At 37.4% G+C, this 16,074-nt stretch overlaps 1 protein-coding gene across 1 annotated transcript in view; it reads right to left on the reverse strand.

Moving 5' to 3' along the window:
* Positions 1-3,526: 3,526 nt before the first annotated feature.
* The window catches only part of ANKH (ANKH inorganic pyrophosphate transport regulator), a 119,412-nt gene continuing 106,864 nt past the window's right edge, over positions 3,527-16,074 (reverse strand). The window contains exons 9-12 of the mRNA XM_070940770.1: positions 11,985-12,114; positions 10,255-10,378; positions 8,080-8,179; positions 3,527-5,317 (exon numbers count right to left, since the gene is read on the reverse strand). Of these exons, the coding sequence (XP_070796871.1) occupies positions 5,201-5,317; positions 8,080-8,179; positions 10,255-10,378; positions 11,985-12,114 (471 nt within the window). The 3' untranslated portion in view covers positions 3,527-5,200. The remainder of the gene's footprint in view (positions 5,318-8,079; positions 8,180-10,254; positions 10,379-11,984; positions 12,115-16,074) is intronic.

Consider the following 16,074-nt stretch of genomic DNA (forward strand, 5'->3'; position numbering starts at 1 on the left):
AAAACTGCTTTAAAAAAAAAAAGCCTCTGGTGATTGCACGGCTCAGCTGGGCAATGGGAGGGGGCAAGGATTTTTGCTACCAGTTCTCCAAACCACCTGCCTCCATCGCTACCGGATCGGGTGATCCGGTCTGAACCAGGAGCATTTCACCCCTGCTACAGTCTGGTTTGTGCAAACCCCAGAGAATGGTTGTGTTGGCTTCAAATAATGCACAAAACCTCAAAACTGCAGTTACAGCAGTGATTGATGGCAGCGGAGTTGGGAGCATGTGAATCACATTTGGCAGATATAACCCAGGAGAATAGAAATTAAATTAAAATAAACACTTGTAGTTTAGCCTAAGCATAAGCACCATTTTATTAACCATTCTGAAACAGCTCTTTTGTCTAGAGATTTTGAAAGTGAAAAAGGAAAGCTTAACACACACAAACCCCAATTTTAGTGCAGTGTTTAAAATATTTATTATAACAATTCAACCAATAAACTAAAATGTCAGGTTGACAAGCACCTGGAGGTACATTTGCCACACGTAGAGGCTGGTTTATTATTTAGAAGTTTTTCAACATGTCTAGCTTTAATAACTGAAGTTTGAAGACATTTATTCTACTTGGAGGCAAAAAAAATTTTTTTGTAGCAGCTTCACATCCACTATTACAAAGAGTCTTTGTCAAAAGGCATTGCGATCTTTAGAATTCATATTCTTTTTGTAATGCTTCTCCAAGAGATGTGCTGGATATCAGCATCTCCATTCTCTAGCCACTGAAATATGGTGGGAAACTGATATGAGACTGAGGGCGACCTCAACCAACTAAAACTAAATGCCTGCTTTTGAAGCATTTGCAGAAACTAAGGCCCATGTTCAGAAATGGCTTTAACATAGTCCATAGCAATAGCACTTAGACTTCTATACCTCTTCATAGTGCTTTACAGCACACTCTAAGTGGTTTACAGAGTCAGCATATTGCCCCCAACAATCTGGATCCTCATTTTATTGACTTGGAAGGATGGGAGGCTGAGTCCACCTTGAACAGGTGAGGATCGAATCCCAGCAGTGAGCTGAATTAGCCTGACAATACTGCATTCTAACCACTGCGCCACCACAACTCCATAATGTTCTTCAGACAGACCAAGGAGAAGTCATACTATTAAAAATGGTGGCCAAATGTGTGTCTCTGCTTAACTTCACGAATAATTCCTTACAGATTCTCAGATTGTACAGATTGGTAGGCTGGACCATAGTTGGTCAACTGGTGGATCAGGGCTCTGTACAAATTCAGACCATTCAACCAGTATGGATAGTTTATAATTTTGTGTACAGCACATAGGAAGTTGGGATAATTCAATAAGCCATGAAATAACCATGGCTCAGACTATTGTGCAGTCATGGCCATTCCACATTTATTTATTAATCCTGCCTTTATTTTTATAAGTGACTCAAAGTGGCCAATACACCTTTTATACTCCCTATTTCCCCACATGAACAACCCTGTGAGATGAGTTGGGCTGAGGTAAATGATTGGTCCACGGTCACCAGCTGGCTTTTATGCCTAAAATAGGACTAGAACTCACAATGTCCTGGTTTCTAGGCCCGCGCCTGAACATCTGCTCCAAACTACAGATAGTCCTCAACTTACAACAGTTCATTTAGTGACCATTCAAAGTTACAACAGCACCAAAAAAAGTCACTTATGACAATTTTTTGCGCTTACAATTTTTGTAGCATTCCCATGCTCATGTGATCAAAATTCAGAAGCTTGGCATCTGGTTCATACTTATGACCATTACTGTTTTTGAAGGTCATATGATCACCTTTTGCAATCTTTTGACAAGCAAAATCAATGGGGAAGCTAGATTCATTTAACAACTGTGTTACTAACTTATCAACCGCAGTGATTCATTTAACAACTGTGACAAGAAAGGTCGTAAATTGTGGCAAAACCCATTTAACAAATGTCTCATTTAACAGAAATTTTGGGCTCAAATGTGGTTTTAAGCCGAAGACTGTCTGTATTTTTATTAAAAAATTATTTTTATTAGTGCAGTTTGGAGATTACTGTAAACCACTGTTGATTTGGTCTGATACAATTTATATACTAAATAAATAAAACATCTAGCTAAATAGTAAATCATTTCTGCAGGGAATCCTTCTTACGAATGTTTCCCTCATTTAAGTCAAAATGCATTAGTCATAATGCAGAAAAATATAAACATTTTGGGTGTGCATAAACAAATAAAAATAACACCGTGCATATATTCACATGTGGTATAGCTACAGTATCATTTATGTAAGATGAATTATATTAACAAAATAAATTCTTAACAAAGAACCTATTGTTGAACAGATCTGAAAGTTTTTATTTCGCTAGGGGTGTTTTGCATTATCTGTTATTAATCACCAAACCATTTCAGTTGACCACACTTTCAATAGAGATTGGTTTATCACCCAGGACCCTCTGGGATTTTTGGCATTCACTATTATAACAAATAGTCTCCTCCACATATTTTTCTTGCTTTTGAGTTGGCATAGTGGGTCGGGTAATATTTTTTGGGTGTGACAGATTTAGCTCTGAAGTTTCAGAAGCTGATCCTAAACTGAATCTATTCACCACTTTGTCTTATTCTCATTTCCCTGTGTACAGAACTCTGTGTTGATTTGCAAAGATAAGAGTGTTGGAAAGCAGTACAGGAGTGGTCCCAATAGTTTGTGGCTTGGCATTCTGGCAGGGGGGAGAGTGGGCCGCGTAAGCAACAACCCAGTTGCATGAGCGCAGCTTGTCTTGTACGAGTGATGGGCTGGCGCATAGACAGCCCACCGCTGCTACAAGTTGTGCAAGTTAAGCTGCGTGTGCATATGCGTCAGCCCCCTGTTCATGCAAGTAAAGCTGTGCATGTGTGTGCACGCGCCAACCTGCCATTCATCCAAGTCTAACTGTGTGTGTGTGTATATGTGGCACCAGCTTGCTACTCACACGGCCTGGTTCCCCTCTTCCCTGGCCAAGCTTGCACATGTTGAGCTGTGTGCGCCAGCCACTGCTCGCGCAAGTCAAGCTGTGCATGTGTGCGCAATGGCCCACCATTCACGTGGCCCGGGGGTTGGGGATCCCTGTAGTACAGGGGTCCCCAACCCCTGTACCCCTGTACTACAGGGAGGGAGGGGGTCTTTCCCAAAGAGCAGAGGCAGCTCAGTGTGGAATCTTTCATCTATAGGAAGCAAGTAACAGTTTTGCAGATTGCTGCTTCAATCTAGCAAATTCCTGTCTATAGGAATTAAATAAAATAATTAAATGCAATACTTAAAAAAACCCTGATCTGGAGTAACTCCCATCATTCTTGGTTCCTTGCACTTGACATTTAGACAATTTATCAAAAATAATATATATCTTTAGTGTTAAATTTCACCACACAAACAAGCTCTGTTTTGCATCTTTTTTTCTTTTTACTGAGCTTTGGAAAAAAAAAGACATTGCAACCTAAAATAAATTACATATAATGTACAAATTATATATATATATATAATTTATACACATTCAGTATGTATATACACACATATATTGATATAGGATTGACATATTATCTTTAAAGATGTCTTCTGATCAAAACTATCCACTTCCAAAATCTAGAAAACAGCTTTGTGCAAAATTAAATAAAATCATTTCACTGTTGTAAAGCTTATAGAAAAATATAATTTGTCCAAAGAAACTTTGAAATGTTTCAGTATGTTTTGTCTTGTGTTAAGAATGTCATGTGAAGTTACCAAATTAATCATGCGCACTGAGGGTCCCACTTAGCTCCCTTAATAGTGCACAGCTGCATGACAAGAACAGGAAGTTCCCGAGCAAATAGGGCGTATCACTTTCACTTTCCACATCAATAGCTGGAAGCTGGTGTTGTCCCATGTTAAAGCTGCGCTTGGACTGCAGTAACCCATGTTAGCTATGTAACTGGCAATCCATGAAAGCCAATGGCCTGGCCAAGGGCAAGCTCTGTAGCGCATTCAAGTCACCAAAGAGTAAGTAGTCCGATCAGGTTAATGAGGGACAAATGAAAACACTGATTCCACTGACAGAGACCCTCTTCCACAGCACTGCAAGATTTCTGTTTGGATCACTTTCCCAAGGTAGACTTTGATTTACTTAACACCATTCCATTTTGGCAAGTTCCTCCTAAAGTAATATAGTCCTATCCAAAGTTTTCTAAAGGAAAAAGATATATTATTATATTCGTTGTACAAGTTAGCACATATAGCAGTTTGTACAAATAGCCTTATTTTCCCCCCACCCCACAAGAGATTACTACTTTGGTTTAAATATTGGTGTGTGTTTGGCCACATTTCTTTTCAGAGAGGCCCTTATTAACAAATGCTTGTCCCTCATCTTAACTACAGTATCCTGCATAGCATCAAATATGAGAACAACACTATCAAATATAAAGTTTTAGATAGGACACCAATATTGTAATAAAGCTTCTGATTTAAAGGTCCACAATTGTTTTTAGAAAACAGTTACAAGGTTAGTGTAATACAGATGGTTCACAGTTGACTACCAAAGGGAAAACTCTCTTTTGTATCATAGATAACAATTAATCTTAAACAGAAGTGTTACCCTGTATTTAGTTTTATTCTGTATTTATCAAAGTCTCTTTAAGATATTTCATCTCTCACTCTTTTTTGACTAAGGATCTTGTTTGGTAGTCTTAGCAGTATACAATATATTACACTGAATAATAAGAAAGCCAATCTCAGGGCTCCACCATGATACAGATCAAAGGAGTAAGGTCATGTTTCAGCAAGCAAAATAAAGCTAATGATCCCCCTCCCCACAAACCCCCGTTGTATTTTTATATTTCATTAACAATAATAAAAAGAAATGGGGCAGGTATAAGAAGATGATGCAGGACGGCAACACAATCCATGAATCAACAGAGAGACTTTGGTTGACCAAAGAAAGATAAGGTCCCAAAAACATAGGTTTCCTCTACTGAATAGCCGCCATGTCTTTTGCTATTGCATGAAATGAGAAAAAAGAATCAGTGGAAGGGGAAGAAGAAAAATAGAGACTGTTCCTTTAAGTTCCTCATCCAGGCCAGCATACTTGGTATGCTATGAATTCATTATCTGAAACCTTCAGAAGCAAGGCCTCATTATTAAAAGTAAAGTGTGAGAGAAGTAAACTTCCAGTTTTCCCTGCAGAGTTTTCATTTATTATTCATTATCTTCTCTCATTTCTACGATGTCCGTCATTTCTTCTGTTGGAGGCATGTCAGTCATTGCTGAGTCTTCACCTTCTGTCGCAGTCTCATTATCATTCCTCTTCTTTTTCTAGGTGGGGAAAAAAAAACAGTTTTGTAGAAGATGACCTGCAGGCAAGTTGCTTGCTTGCCTTCCTGCCTGCCTGCCTGTGTTCCAGCCATTCGTAGATCTCTGGATGGCTTAGATAAACACACATGTAACACATAAAATTATAAAGTGCTAAAAGTAAATGCCAAATCATTAAATTCTAAAGAGATTTAATCTCCTTCCTATTTAAGAGGAAGTCAGCCTCATCTGCAAGGGCAATTTATTCCACAATGATTGCCCTGCCTTAGAAGAAGCAGAATTAGTTGCTAAAGTTGGACATATTTGCGGTGAGTTCGGCACAAAGCATGCTCTTAAGGAGGGCAGCGCAGTTTTTACAGAAGATCCTCCAGGTAACTTGGCCATGTACATCTTTATACTAAAGTGAGCAACCTCAACTGGGTTTGGAAAGCAAATGGCAACCTGTGTAGATTTTCCAACACAGGGTGAAATGGTATCACCGAGAACAGAGGTCCCCAATCCCCAACCTGCTACCAGTTTGTGGCCTGTTGGGAACTGGGGCGCACAAGCAACAGGCAAGTATGTGAAGCTTCATTTGTGCATGCGTGATAACTAGGTTATTGTTGTGGCCCACCAGTGGCCAGCAGAGCTGGCAGCAGATTCGGACAGTAAGGAGGTTGGGGAGGAATGTGGGCCAGTCCTGGAGTCTGGGGAAAAGGTTCAGACGATGGCTCTGAGTTGGAGGCAAAGAGGGGGCCAAGGCCATCTGGTAGTTCTTTGCTATCTCTGGAGTCTGACATCAGCGAGGCAGAAGAACAGCATGAGCCTGTTCCCAGTGTGTGCCTGCACAGAGCTGCCAGGAGACAGGAACAATTAAGGGAACAGGGTTGACTTGGGAGTAAGGCTTGGAGATGATTAGCCCCTCCCATAAGACATAAAAGAGAAGCGAACGGGATGTGAGCTTTTGCAGGAAGCAATTAGTTCATGTGGTTGGTAAAAGCTTTGGGAAAGTTCTGTTTGACTTTGTGCTAAGTTTGGCCTTGCCCTGCATGTGGCAATTAGTTCTCTGGCAGCATTCCAAGGGAGATAAGGTGAGTGTTTGTAAACACTCCCCTGCAAAACTGTTTGAGAAGCCACTCGGACTAGGAATGACAATAATTCACAGCCGTATGAATTAAAGAGGTTTGCCGGGACTAAGTTTGTGCTGTTTAATTTCTAAGGAAGCCTAGGTCAGAACAGTTATGTGTGTGCAACCATCCTCCCTGCTGCCATAATAATAACGATTATACCAATAAGAGGGGCTAGTAGAGAAGATAAGAAGAATACTAATACTACTACAGTTCATACAACATGGATAAATATACTAAGACATAAGACAGTATTATGGGAATTAGATGTTTAGCAGAGTGATGGCATGAGGGAAAAAACTGTCCCTGTGTCTAGTTGTTTTGTAGTATAGTACACTACAAAACAATTGTAATAGCATAAGGAAAGGAGTTGAAACAGTTTATGTCCAGGATGTGAGGGCAGAATGTGGCAGCTTGAGTAACAATGAGTATATCTTAAAACACCCATATTATATTTTCACATTGTGAGTTTCACTGGCATCCAATATGCTTCTGGGTATAATTCAAGGTGAAGATTAGTCACATCTAATGCCCTTCATGCGGTCAGGAAATTTGAGGAATTGCCTTCCTCCAACCGTTTCTACTACCTATGTCATCAGGATTGGCAGGAGGAACATGTTCTGGGTCTTTGCCTATTAAGGAATATCATCTAGCAGAACTCTGCAAGTGTTACAGCACCTGCCCATTGGAACACTACACCACCCAGGATTAAGATGGCCCTGACCCTGCTGGTCTTTCATAAAGCTTTTAAGGCTAGGCTGCTTTCCCTGGCATGGGGATCAGGATTGAGTTTTTGAAGATGGTTCATTTATTGCTGCTTCATTTATCCTCAGTTGCCATTTTCTCTGTCTGTGTGTCTGCCTTGAATTGTAATCTGCCCAGAGTCATTGACTGAGATGGTTGGCTATAGAAAATGAATGAATGAATAAATGAATGAATGAATGAATGAATGAATGGCCATTCTTGTTGTTTTTATTGACATTTGTAACTATGTTAGATGAGTGGACATATAAACTCAATAAGTTAAGTAAGGAAATTTGATTTTGAAGAAAAAAAAACTCCAAAGCAGATTTTCTATTGTAGAATTGGCACAGAAAAAACTTTTGAAATTATTCCAGCCTTCCACAATCTGGGCTCCCTTCCGAATGGCCATTACTGAGAATTCTCAGAGGTGAAGTCCACTCATCTGAAGGGCAGCATCAAATTATTTTTAAAGCCATGGATAAGTTTGGATTCAGTATCTGATAGACCACAGCCTTCTATACCATTAATCATTGCCAATCTACAATAATAAATAAAAAAATGAATTTATAATTCATCTTCTCATCTTCTAAGGTAGGTAGGTTTTCAACTGCTGCACTCATTTATGGGATGCTTTACCCTATGGAGATGTATCTGAAAGGTTGTAAGTTCCTCATCTCTTTATTAGAATCAGATGAGCAAAGCTTCTCAAGGACTCGGTTAAAGAATAAAATAGAAGCTATGCTCTACGTACACAGCAATAAATTCAGTAACATGCTTATAACAGTCTTCAGTTCAAAAGACCATTTCTGGTCTTCAGAAATCATCAGCATTACTGTAGGCTGAAGGTACAAGCAGATAAACAAGAGGTCTGTTTCTTGAGAGAATGTCTTACCTGTTTTTGAGAGAATGTCTTACCTGTTTTTGATAGACATAACAAGCTGCTATTGCAACCATAGTTGATTCTCCTACAAAGCCAGCAAGAAGTGATCCTACACCTAGAGTAGCTCCATGGACCCTAAGAATATCAGAAAGAAATACATGCTATTCTCTCATATTTAATCACTGTATTTTAACAATAAAGATTACCAGAATGATGAAAGTTTGGTTACATTAATACTTTAAATAATGTTCTTTCTGTATAATGATACAGAATAAAACTTGATATCACTCCCCAAAATTTTCCCTGGTCCGGTCATTGACTGTAATGTTAAAGTTTGATTACTACCAGCACAACAAAGTGCAGAAAGATTATCCTGGTTGTGAGGGGAAAAAATGCAGGGCTGGGGAAACCGTATCTTCATGATGGAAGAGAGGCTCCAAGTGGGAAGGACATCCTAAAGAGAAGGGGGCCAAACTGATGACTGGTAATATAGATAATGTAAGGACTGGGGGTGTTATAGGAAAGAATAGGCTATTAGAAAAAAAAGCAAGAACTTCAAATATTGAAACAAAAATTGTATGGCCAAAGAATGTGTATATACAATGCAGGACTAGGTAGCCAAAAAAGGTCATGTGCTAATCTCAGAAGCAACAATATTGAATTACAGAAGTGCTCTACACAGGTTACATTCCATTTTGTTCGCAAGCCCAAACAAGTATATGTACTGTATGTGGTGTGCTGTAAACTAATATTCTTCCAACTTCTGGGACCTCCTAGGTTGAAGTTGCAGACAGATCTGTTCATATCAGTGAAAGTTTGTAACTCAAAAATTCATAAATAGACTAATGTTTGATTACTTATTCTTCTCAGCTGCCATGTAGATGAGCAGTGAAAACAAGCAGTGGGTGCTACCCTGTATATATGCCTGATTCTTAGCCTGCCACACAACCTAATCACAAAATCTAGGCTTTAGAGTCATCTTCCAACATCTTGCAATAATAGTTTTCCTGACAGAAAGAAAAAGAACTATGCACACTCTTACAATTCTGAAATGTGTATATACTCTCCTCCATGCAGCAAGATCCCTGCCCCTCCATCAGGGGTGAAATCCAGCAGGTTCTGGAGAACCGGTAGTGGAAATTTTGAGCAGTTCAGAGAACTGGCAAATACCACCTCTGGCTGGCCCAGATATTTTGCAATATCCTTCCCCTGGAGTGGGGAGGGAATGGGGATTTTGCAGTATCCTTCTCCTGGAGTGGGGTGGGAATGGAGATTTTGTAGTATCCTTCCCCTGCCACGCCCACCAAGCCACACTATGCCCACCAAGCCACGCCCACCAAGCCACACCCACAGAACTGGTAGTAAAAAAAAATTGGATTTCACCACTGACTTCCATCATATAATTACTGTATCTGGGTTGTGATTTCCATTTGGAAACTGAACATATATATTCTAAAAATCAGAGTCCCAACATCATCATCTAATCAGTCAGTTTAGTGTGGTCAAAATGCAGCAAAGTCACACATTCGAGAAACAATGCACAGAAATGAGTTTCTTTATCAAAGCTTTTTGCAGATAAATATATATCAGCCAAAATTAATGGGGGAAATAACAGTTTCAATCAACTTTTAGGAACACTTCATCAACTCTAAACCTCATTAGCAAGTAATCCTATATACAAACCAAGTCTGTTTGGCATGCATCTAGACTGAACTACTTCCAATTCTTTGCAATTCTTTGGAATGTTCCTTACGGCTTTACAAAGCTCCACCCCCATTAAAAATATTGGCTCTGTCTTAGTAGAAATCAGAGCAGTCTTTCCATTAGAGAAAGAAATCAAGAAAAACAGAAAGGTGGCCCATGTTCACAAAAAGTTTGTCTGCTCCAGTAAACAGCTGAAGCAAACCCTGATCTAAATTATCACCACATACACAAAGCATTTAATGTGGAAAGCTATCACTATGGGTATAATTGTTCGGCAGAGTTTCCCAATAAATCTTTTCTGAGATGGTAGCATTCTTCCCTCTCTTTATGTCCTTCCTTTTAACCAATAAGCAATTCCATGCGCAGTTGAACTGTGACCCAGCGAAGTAGCAATTGGATGCGGATGGAGAATATTGTGATTTAATGCAATGGATAGTATGACTTTCTGTTATAGAAGTCATGGCATCATTGACAAAAATACAAAAGGCTAACAGAGTATAACTTACCCTAAATAAGGCAGCACAATCAAACTGGTGATGAGAACAATGATGCGCAGTACTGAGCTAGGAGCTAGGACAAAAGTCTTTTTCAAGGTCATCAACCATCCTGTCAAATGTGCTCTTACTGTGACTAAAGAAGAAGAACACGGAAAGAATGATTACTGGTAGCAAAACCTCGGATACATGCTCAACTTCTAGGAGACAATCTAGTTCCCTCCAGGAAAAAAATAAGATTGTTTTTCTCTCAGGTATCACATGAAGGTCTGAACTACATAAGAAAATGAGCATATAAAGAAGCTGCAAACACAGAGTTACGATACACTATCAGTAGCAAAATCTGATTTCTCCTGTTGCTTAAAAAATAGGATTTGCCAAGAAAAAAAAATCCTTTGGCTAATATACTACTAAATTAAGATCCTTGTGATATAGTTTGTTGCCCTCTCAAAATAGCATATTTCTACTAAAGGTCTGATCCACCTTCTTCAACCTAAAAGATGAGGCATTAACACAACTGACTCTAGACTTAGTCCTGCTCAGACTGGGGAACATGAAAGGAGCCTGCCCGAAAATTGCATTACTTTTGGCAGTCCCTTGAGCAATGGAATTGTCACTGGCAAATTCTTTCAATCCAGTCACACCCTTCGGTTAGCTTTGCAGGTGCTTCTGACGTGAATACAGACTTGCTCAGACTGAGGACCTTTATTTTATCTGGTATTAATCTGTATTGCCTCATAGTTTACATTTTAATTTAAAGTAGTTGGAATTATCCTGTATACATGGCATTCAACCATGGATACAGAACAAGGTATACATGGCTGAATGCCAGAGCAATAATTGGGCTGGGGCAGTTCCATTATCTAATGTTTTATTTTGCCATGATTCCCATTCTGTGTTCACACCCAGATTAAAATGCTAGTTTTAATCTTTAAAATCTTAACTAGTAGTCAATAGCTGAAGATCCTTCCAGAGGTTCTGTACTGTAAGTGTCCTCCCAAGTACAACCAAACAGCTGGGAAACAAGGAAAATACTTTCTTAGTGAGCTACTTGTGAAACATTGTCTTCAGAGATATGCCTTGTTATGGTGTGTTTTTTATATTCCAGGTGAAGACTTTTCTTCACTTTACTTTAGTTTAAACTGCGATGTTAAAATGTGGGCTCTCAATATATTTGAAAATCTAGTATGCTTATTTTTGCTTTATTTTTGTTCCCTTCTGAGTAAACATATTTTTATTTTATCATTATTTGCCTTTAATGTTAGGTATAGTCAAATCAGTAATGCCCTGGACTAGAAGGCAGGAGATGAGTTTTAGTCTTGCTTTATGCATGGAAGCCATTTGGGTGACTCGGTCAATCACTGTCTCAAGCCTAGGAAGATGATATTGACAAGACACTTCTGCAAATGTTGCCCAGAAAACTGCAAGAATTTGTGCCCGTAGTGTTTTCACAATAGTAACTTCATCTAAAATCCCTGCACATAGCAAATTAAATATTGTCTTAAGAGTTATAGATGAGCCTTGTTTAGATGTGTGGCTTTTGTGTGTGTGAAGAGCTTTTCTTTACCCAGAATCGAGGGACACATTTTCAAAAGCTCTGAACAAGTCATAAAGATTGATTGTTCCAATTGGGAGCTTTTATTTCTACAAGTGATGCCTTTTGGTGGATTGTTATGCAAAGCAGAAAAAGCTTTGGGTTAATGTAAACATTCTGTACCATTCATTTCTTGTTTTCTACATACCTGGAACAGGAAAGAAGGAGAAGATGCGAAGAGGAATGACACAGAGCTCTGCAAAAGCAAAATCAACTCCAATGATGTCAATCAAGATCTTCTCAGATACATTAGGCGTCCAAAACATTACAAAGCAGAGCTGGAAGAGTCAGAAAATAATAGTTCATGATTAGATATTGTCTCTTAATTAGCTAAACGTGCCATTGGTTTTCAAAATATAGAACTTCAGCTTTCAAAGCACCTCCAATTTACACTGTGTTTAGTGACTGCTAGGATCACTGGAGGTTATCAGTCGCTAGACCTAAATAAAACAACAAGCCTATTGTTTTATTTAAAACAAAATTAATATTTTATTTAAAATAATATTCTTGCTCCATATTGCCAATATTTCTACCTGTATGAAAAATTCCAGGTTTAACTTCCCTTTTCAGATTCCCAAAGCAACTCCGTTTTGACCTAAATTTCTGTTAAAATGTAGTGAAAATATACTTTTAAAGCCAGATTAACATTTCCTTGTTATATTTCTGACTTAATCAATATGCTGCTAATGTTCTTTTATTTTAATGTCTTCAGTCATTCATTTTCAAGCACAAATGAGAGGTTTGTAGTTTTAATCAAAAAAACAAAACACTTCTAGTCTTTAAAATGAAGTCTTCCAAGAATATCACATTGCACAACTCTTCTAAATATGTTTTTAAACTTACATAAGTACAACCATACATACATTTATAATAATATATGAGCTTTCTAAAATATTGCACACTTGCAGCAATTTATTTATTGGTTTTAATTTTTTTAGGCTACCCATCACTACCTAAATCTGTAACTGTCAGAATCTAATAATTCAATTTCAATTTCAATTTAATTCAATATATATGCCGCCCCTCTCCGAAGACTCAGGGCGGCTCACAATACATTTAAATTCCTAATAAAACCATTAAAAACATTAAAAACATCAAATTATAAATTCTCATACTAAAATAGAATTAACTTTTTTTTAAAAGGACTATTTTCCTCATGTTTTCGGCATATGTTACTTCACTTTTTAAGCTTAACTTAAAACTTTAAAACTGTAACTTGGAAACTAAAAAAGTTTTATGAATTAAGAACGAAAATAAGATTAAGAAATTGCCTTTCTGTTTTGGAAGTCAGGTATATTTCCTTTTCTAACTTAACATGAAATGGATCTAATGACTGAAAATGAAGAAACTGTTGTTCATCTAATTCAACTTAGATAGCAAGCTGTGGGTTAAAGAGTTACTTCTTTGTTAATAAATAACAAAAATTGAAAATTGCAATAATCTTTAGATAAAATTATTCACATTTGGGGATCAAGAACTCAGGGTAAATTACTAAAATTAATTAGACTGAAGTTAGCCATAATCCACAGAGTTCTTTGATTTTTTTTGTTTCAAGTTTTTTATTTTATTTTACATATACATATCAATGCGTGAACCGTATGGCACCTGGGTGTCATACATTTTAATACAAATAATCATAGTTATTACATTCAACCAACTTATATATTTCTAATAATAATATACATCTATATTAAATTGTAGTCTATCATTATTTAATTATTCCATGTTTTAATATATTGTTCTAATGTCACTCATCATATTATTTGATCATACATAAAAATACCGCTATTCAATTTTTAAGCTTCCCTCTTGTTATTTTTATTATGTAAAAATATATACACTAATATTCCTCTTTCTCTTATTTCTATCTCTATTCTAACTTTTAATCATTCTAATCATATTCTTTACAATCATCAGATCTATATAATTCTGATAGTTACACATGTTTATATTAAAGTATGTTCTTTATTTAATTGCTCAATGTTTCAGTATATTAAAACATACTTAATAATACCCCAATCTCTACTTTTCCCATTTTATTGTTACTTTTATTCCATTATATAAAGGTATGTATATACAAATGTTTCCCTCTTCTCTTATTTCTACCTAACTTCTAATCATGCCACCATTCTAAAAAAGAAGGGAAAGAAAGAGAAAAAGAAAAGCAAATCAAAACATCACAGAAGAAGAAGAAGAAGAAGAGGAGGAGGAGGAGGAGGAGGAGGAGGAGGAGGAGGAGGAGGAGGAGGAGGAGGAGAGAAACCCTTTCCTTTCTATCCATTGTCTCTCTTCAGTACTTTAGTTGCTACACTTTTTTTGACTCTCTTGGATCTTTCTCTCTGTCCACATCTACTTCTTGGCTATTCAATCTAAGTATTTCTCCCATCTTTACCCTCTTCCACTTCCTAGCTTCCAAAGTATCTGCCCAAACCCCTATCTCCTGTTCAAAAGTATCTTCCTGTATCTTCAATTCTCTTTTCAACTCTCTTAAAATATTTTTCCCCTGATTTAATTCATCAATCACTATTATTTTTTATTATTATCTCCTCCTTGTCTTCTTCTTTTGTTCGCTGGTTCTTTGGTTCTATCTTTTCCTCCATTCCTTCTGTTAGCTCCTCCCTTTTCTGAGTGTCTAGATCTTTATCATCCCTTGTATAGTATTTTCCATTTTTTCCTTTGTGCTTTGGAAAATCAATGCCATCTCCTTCAAAGTTCCACTCATTTCTTCCTTATGAAGCATCTTATTTTGTTTTTTTAAAAAATCCCTTTTGTCCAGTAGCCCAAGAACCATTTATTCAGACCTAAAATTGCCCTTCAAGAAGTACACTAATCACAGTTCTTTGTATCCCATAGGTAATCAATCAGTTCTGTTTAAATAGTCCCAGAAGTTATCAAAAGCCTCTTTACATCCCCTTTATAGGTTCAATCTTCTAGCATAATATTCAGGGGTCACTTTAATTAAATAACTTCCTTATTCTCATGTTTGAGTCTCCAGTAGTCATGGAATAGTTAGATATACAGTAACCCAGTAAATATTTTCACAATTCTTCATATAAGTGTTCCCAGACTTGTATATTTTTCTTTTGTCAGCAACTGGCGCTCTCAACTTAAATTTCAGTGTTACCACTAGTCAGTCTAATTTTAGTTATTTTGATAAAAATTTTAATTATAATTCAATTATAGAAGCAGGGTAAGTTTTTTAAGTAAAATAATTCCAGCGTTTTAAAATGTCTTCCCATTACCACATCTTCCCAGTTTAAGAGTTCAATTTTCTGTATTTTTAGAGATTTATTGTTTTTGTCTCTTTAAATCTTTTCCTTTTGGTGTAGTATTTTTTTCTGAGTGCTTAATTGCTGCTTGAACAAATAATTTTGAACAAGTAGTTCTAAATTATTCCTTGGGGTTAGGTTTTATGTGAAAAGGAATCATCTCTCCCAGTTCTAATCACTGTTCACCTACTTCACTTCAGCACCAGTCTTAGTTGTTCCTCGGTTGTCCCTGCTTCATGGCAGCCATCTCTAGGCTGCTTCTTCTCCTCACCATGGCCAAGAGGAAAAAAGAACCCCAGGTCAGACAGGAGAGTTGCGACTCTCTGCGACCTCACAGAGAATCCCTCTTTGCTTTACCGCCTCTACAGGGCGGCTTTGGCTCCTTTCGGAGCCCACCAATGCGGAGAACTCAGCACGGGAGAGACCCGCTCCTCGTGCCCGATCTCACCATGACATCAACTGGAAGCCCAAGTTCTTTGATTTTAAGGATTTATTGCAGATCACAGATTCAGATATTTGTTTTAAGGATCTGACTAATTTTGGATCTGAGCCACTGTATTGAGAAAATATTTGGAGAGACTTTTATTCCAAACCAATCAGAAAATATTTTAACATAGAATATATATATCATTTCATTTCATTAGGCTACAGCTCTTCTCATGTGAAGAAATGTATGTGGCAGTGTTCACACATCTACTTCAATATGGCATGTATTAATTCTTTCAGCATAAAAAGATAAACAAGTGCTAAGAAATGAACAAATAACTTTTTTTAAAAAAATGCACCTTCATCTTGCACAAAGAACACAACATATATTACCAGGACTGCTTCAACTTGATGAGAGAGGGTAAACACAGAGCAAACTGTTCAGCATACAAGTCTGTAATGTCAACTTGTACACATCCATCTCATAAATCATTCCAATGTCCAACAAATACTCTCTCATTACCTAATGCAGTTTCTTCCATC

This window comes from Pituophis catenifer, unplaced genomic scaffold (assembly GCF_029215685.1).
Source record: "Pituophis catenifer annectens isolate HBS135680 unplaced genomic scaffold, rPitCat1.0.hap2 SCAF_3, whole genome shotgun sequence".
Classification (NCBI taxonomy): Eukaryota; Metazoa; Chordata; class Lepidosauria; order Squamata; family Colubridae; genus Pituophis; species Pituophis catenifer.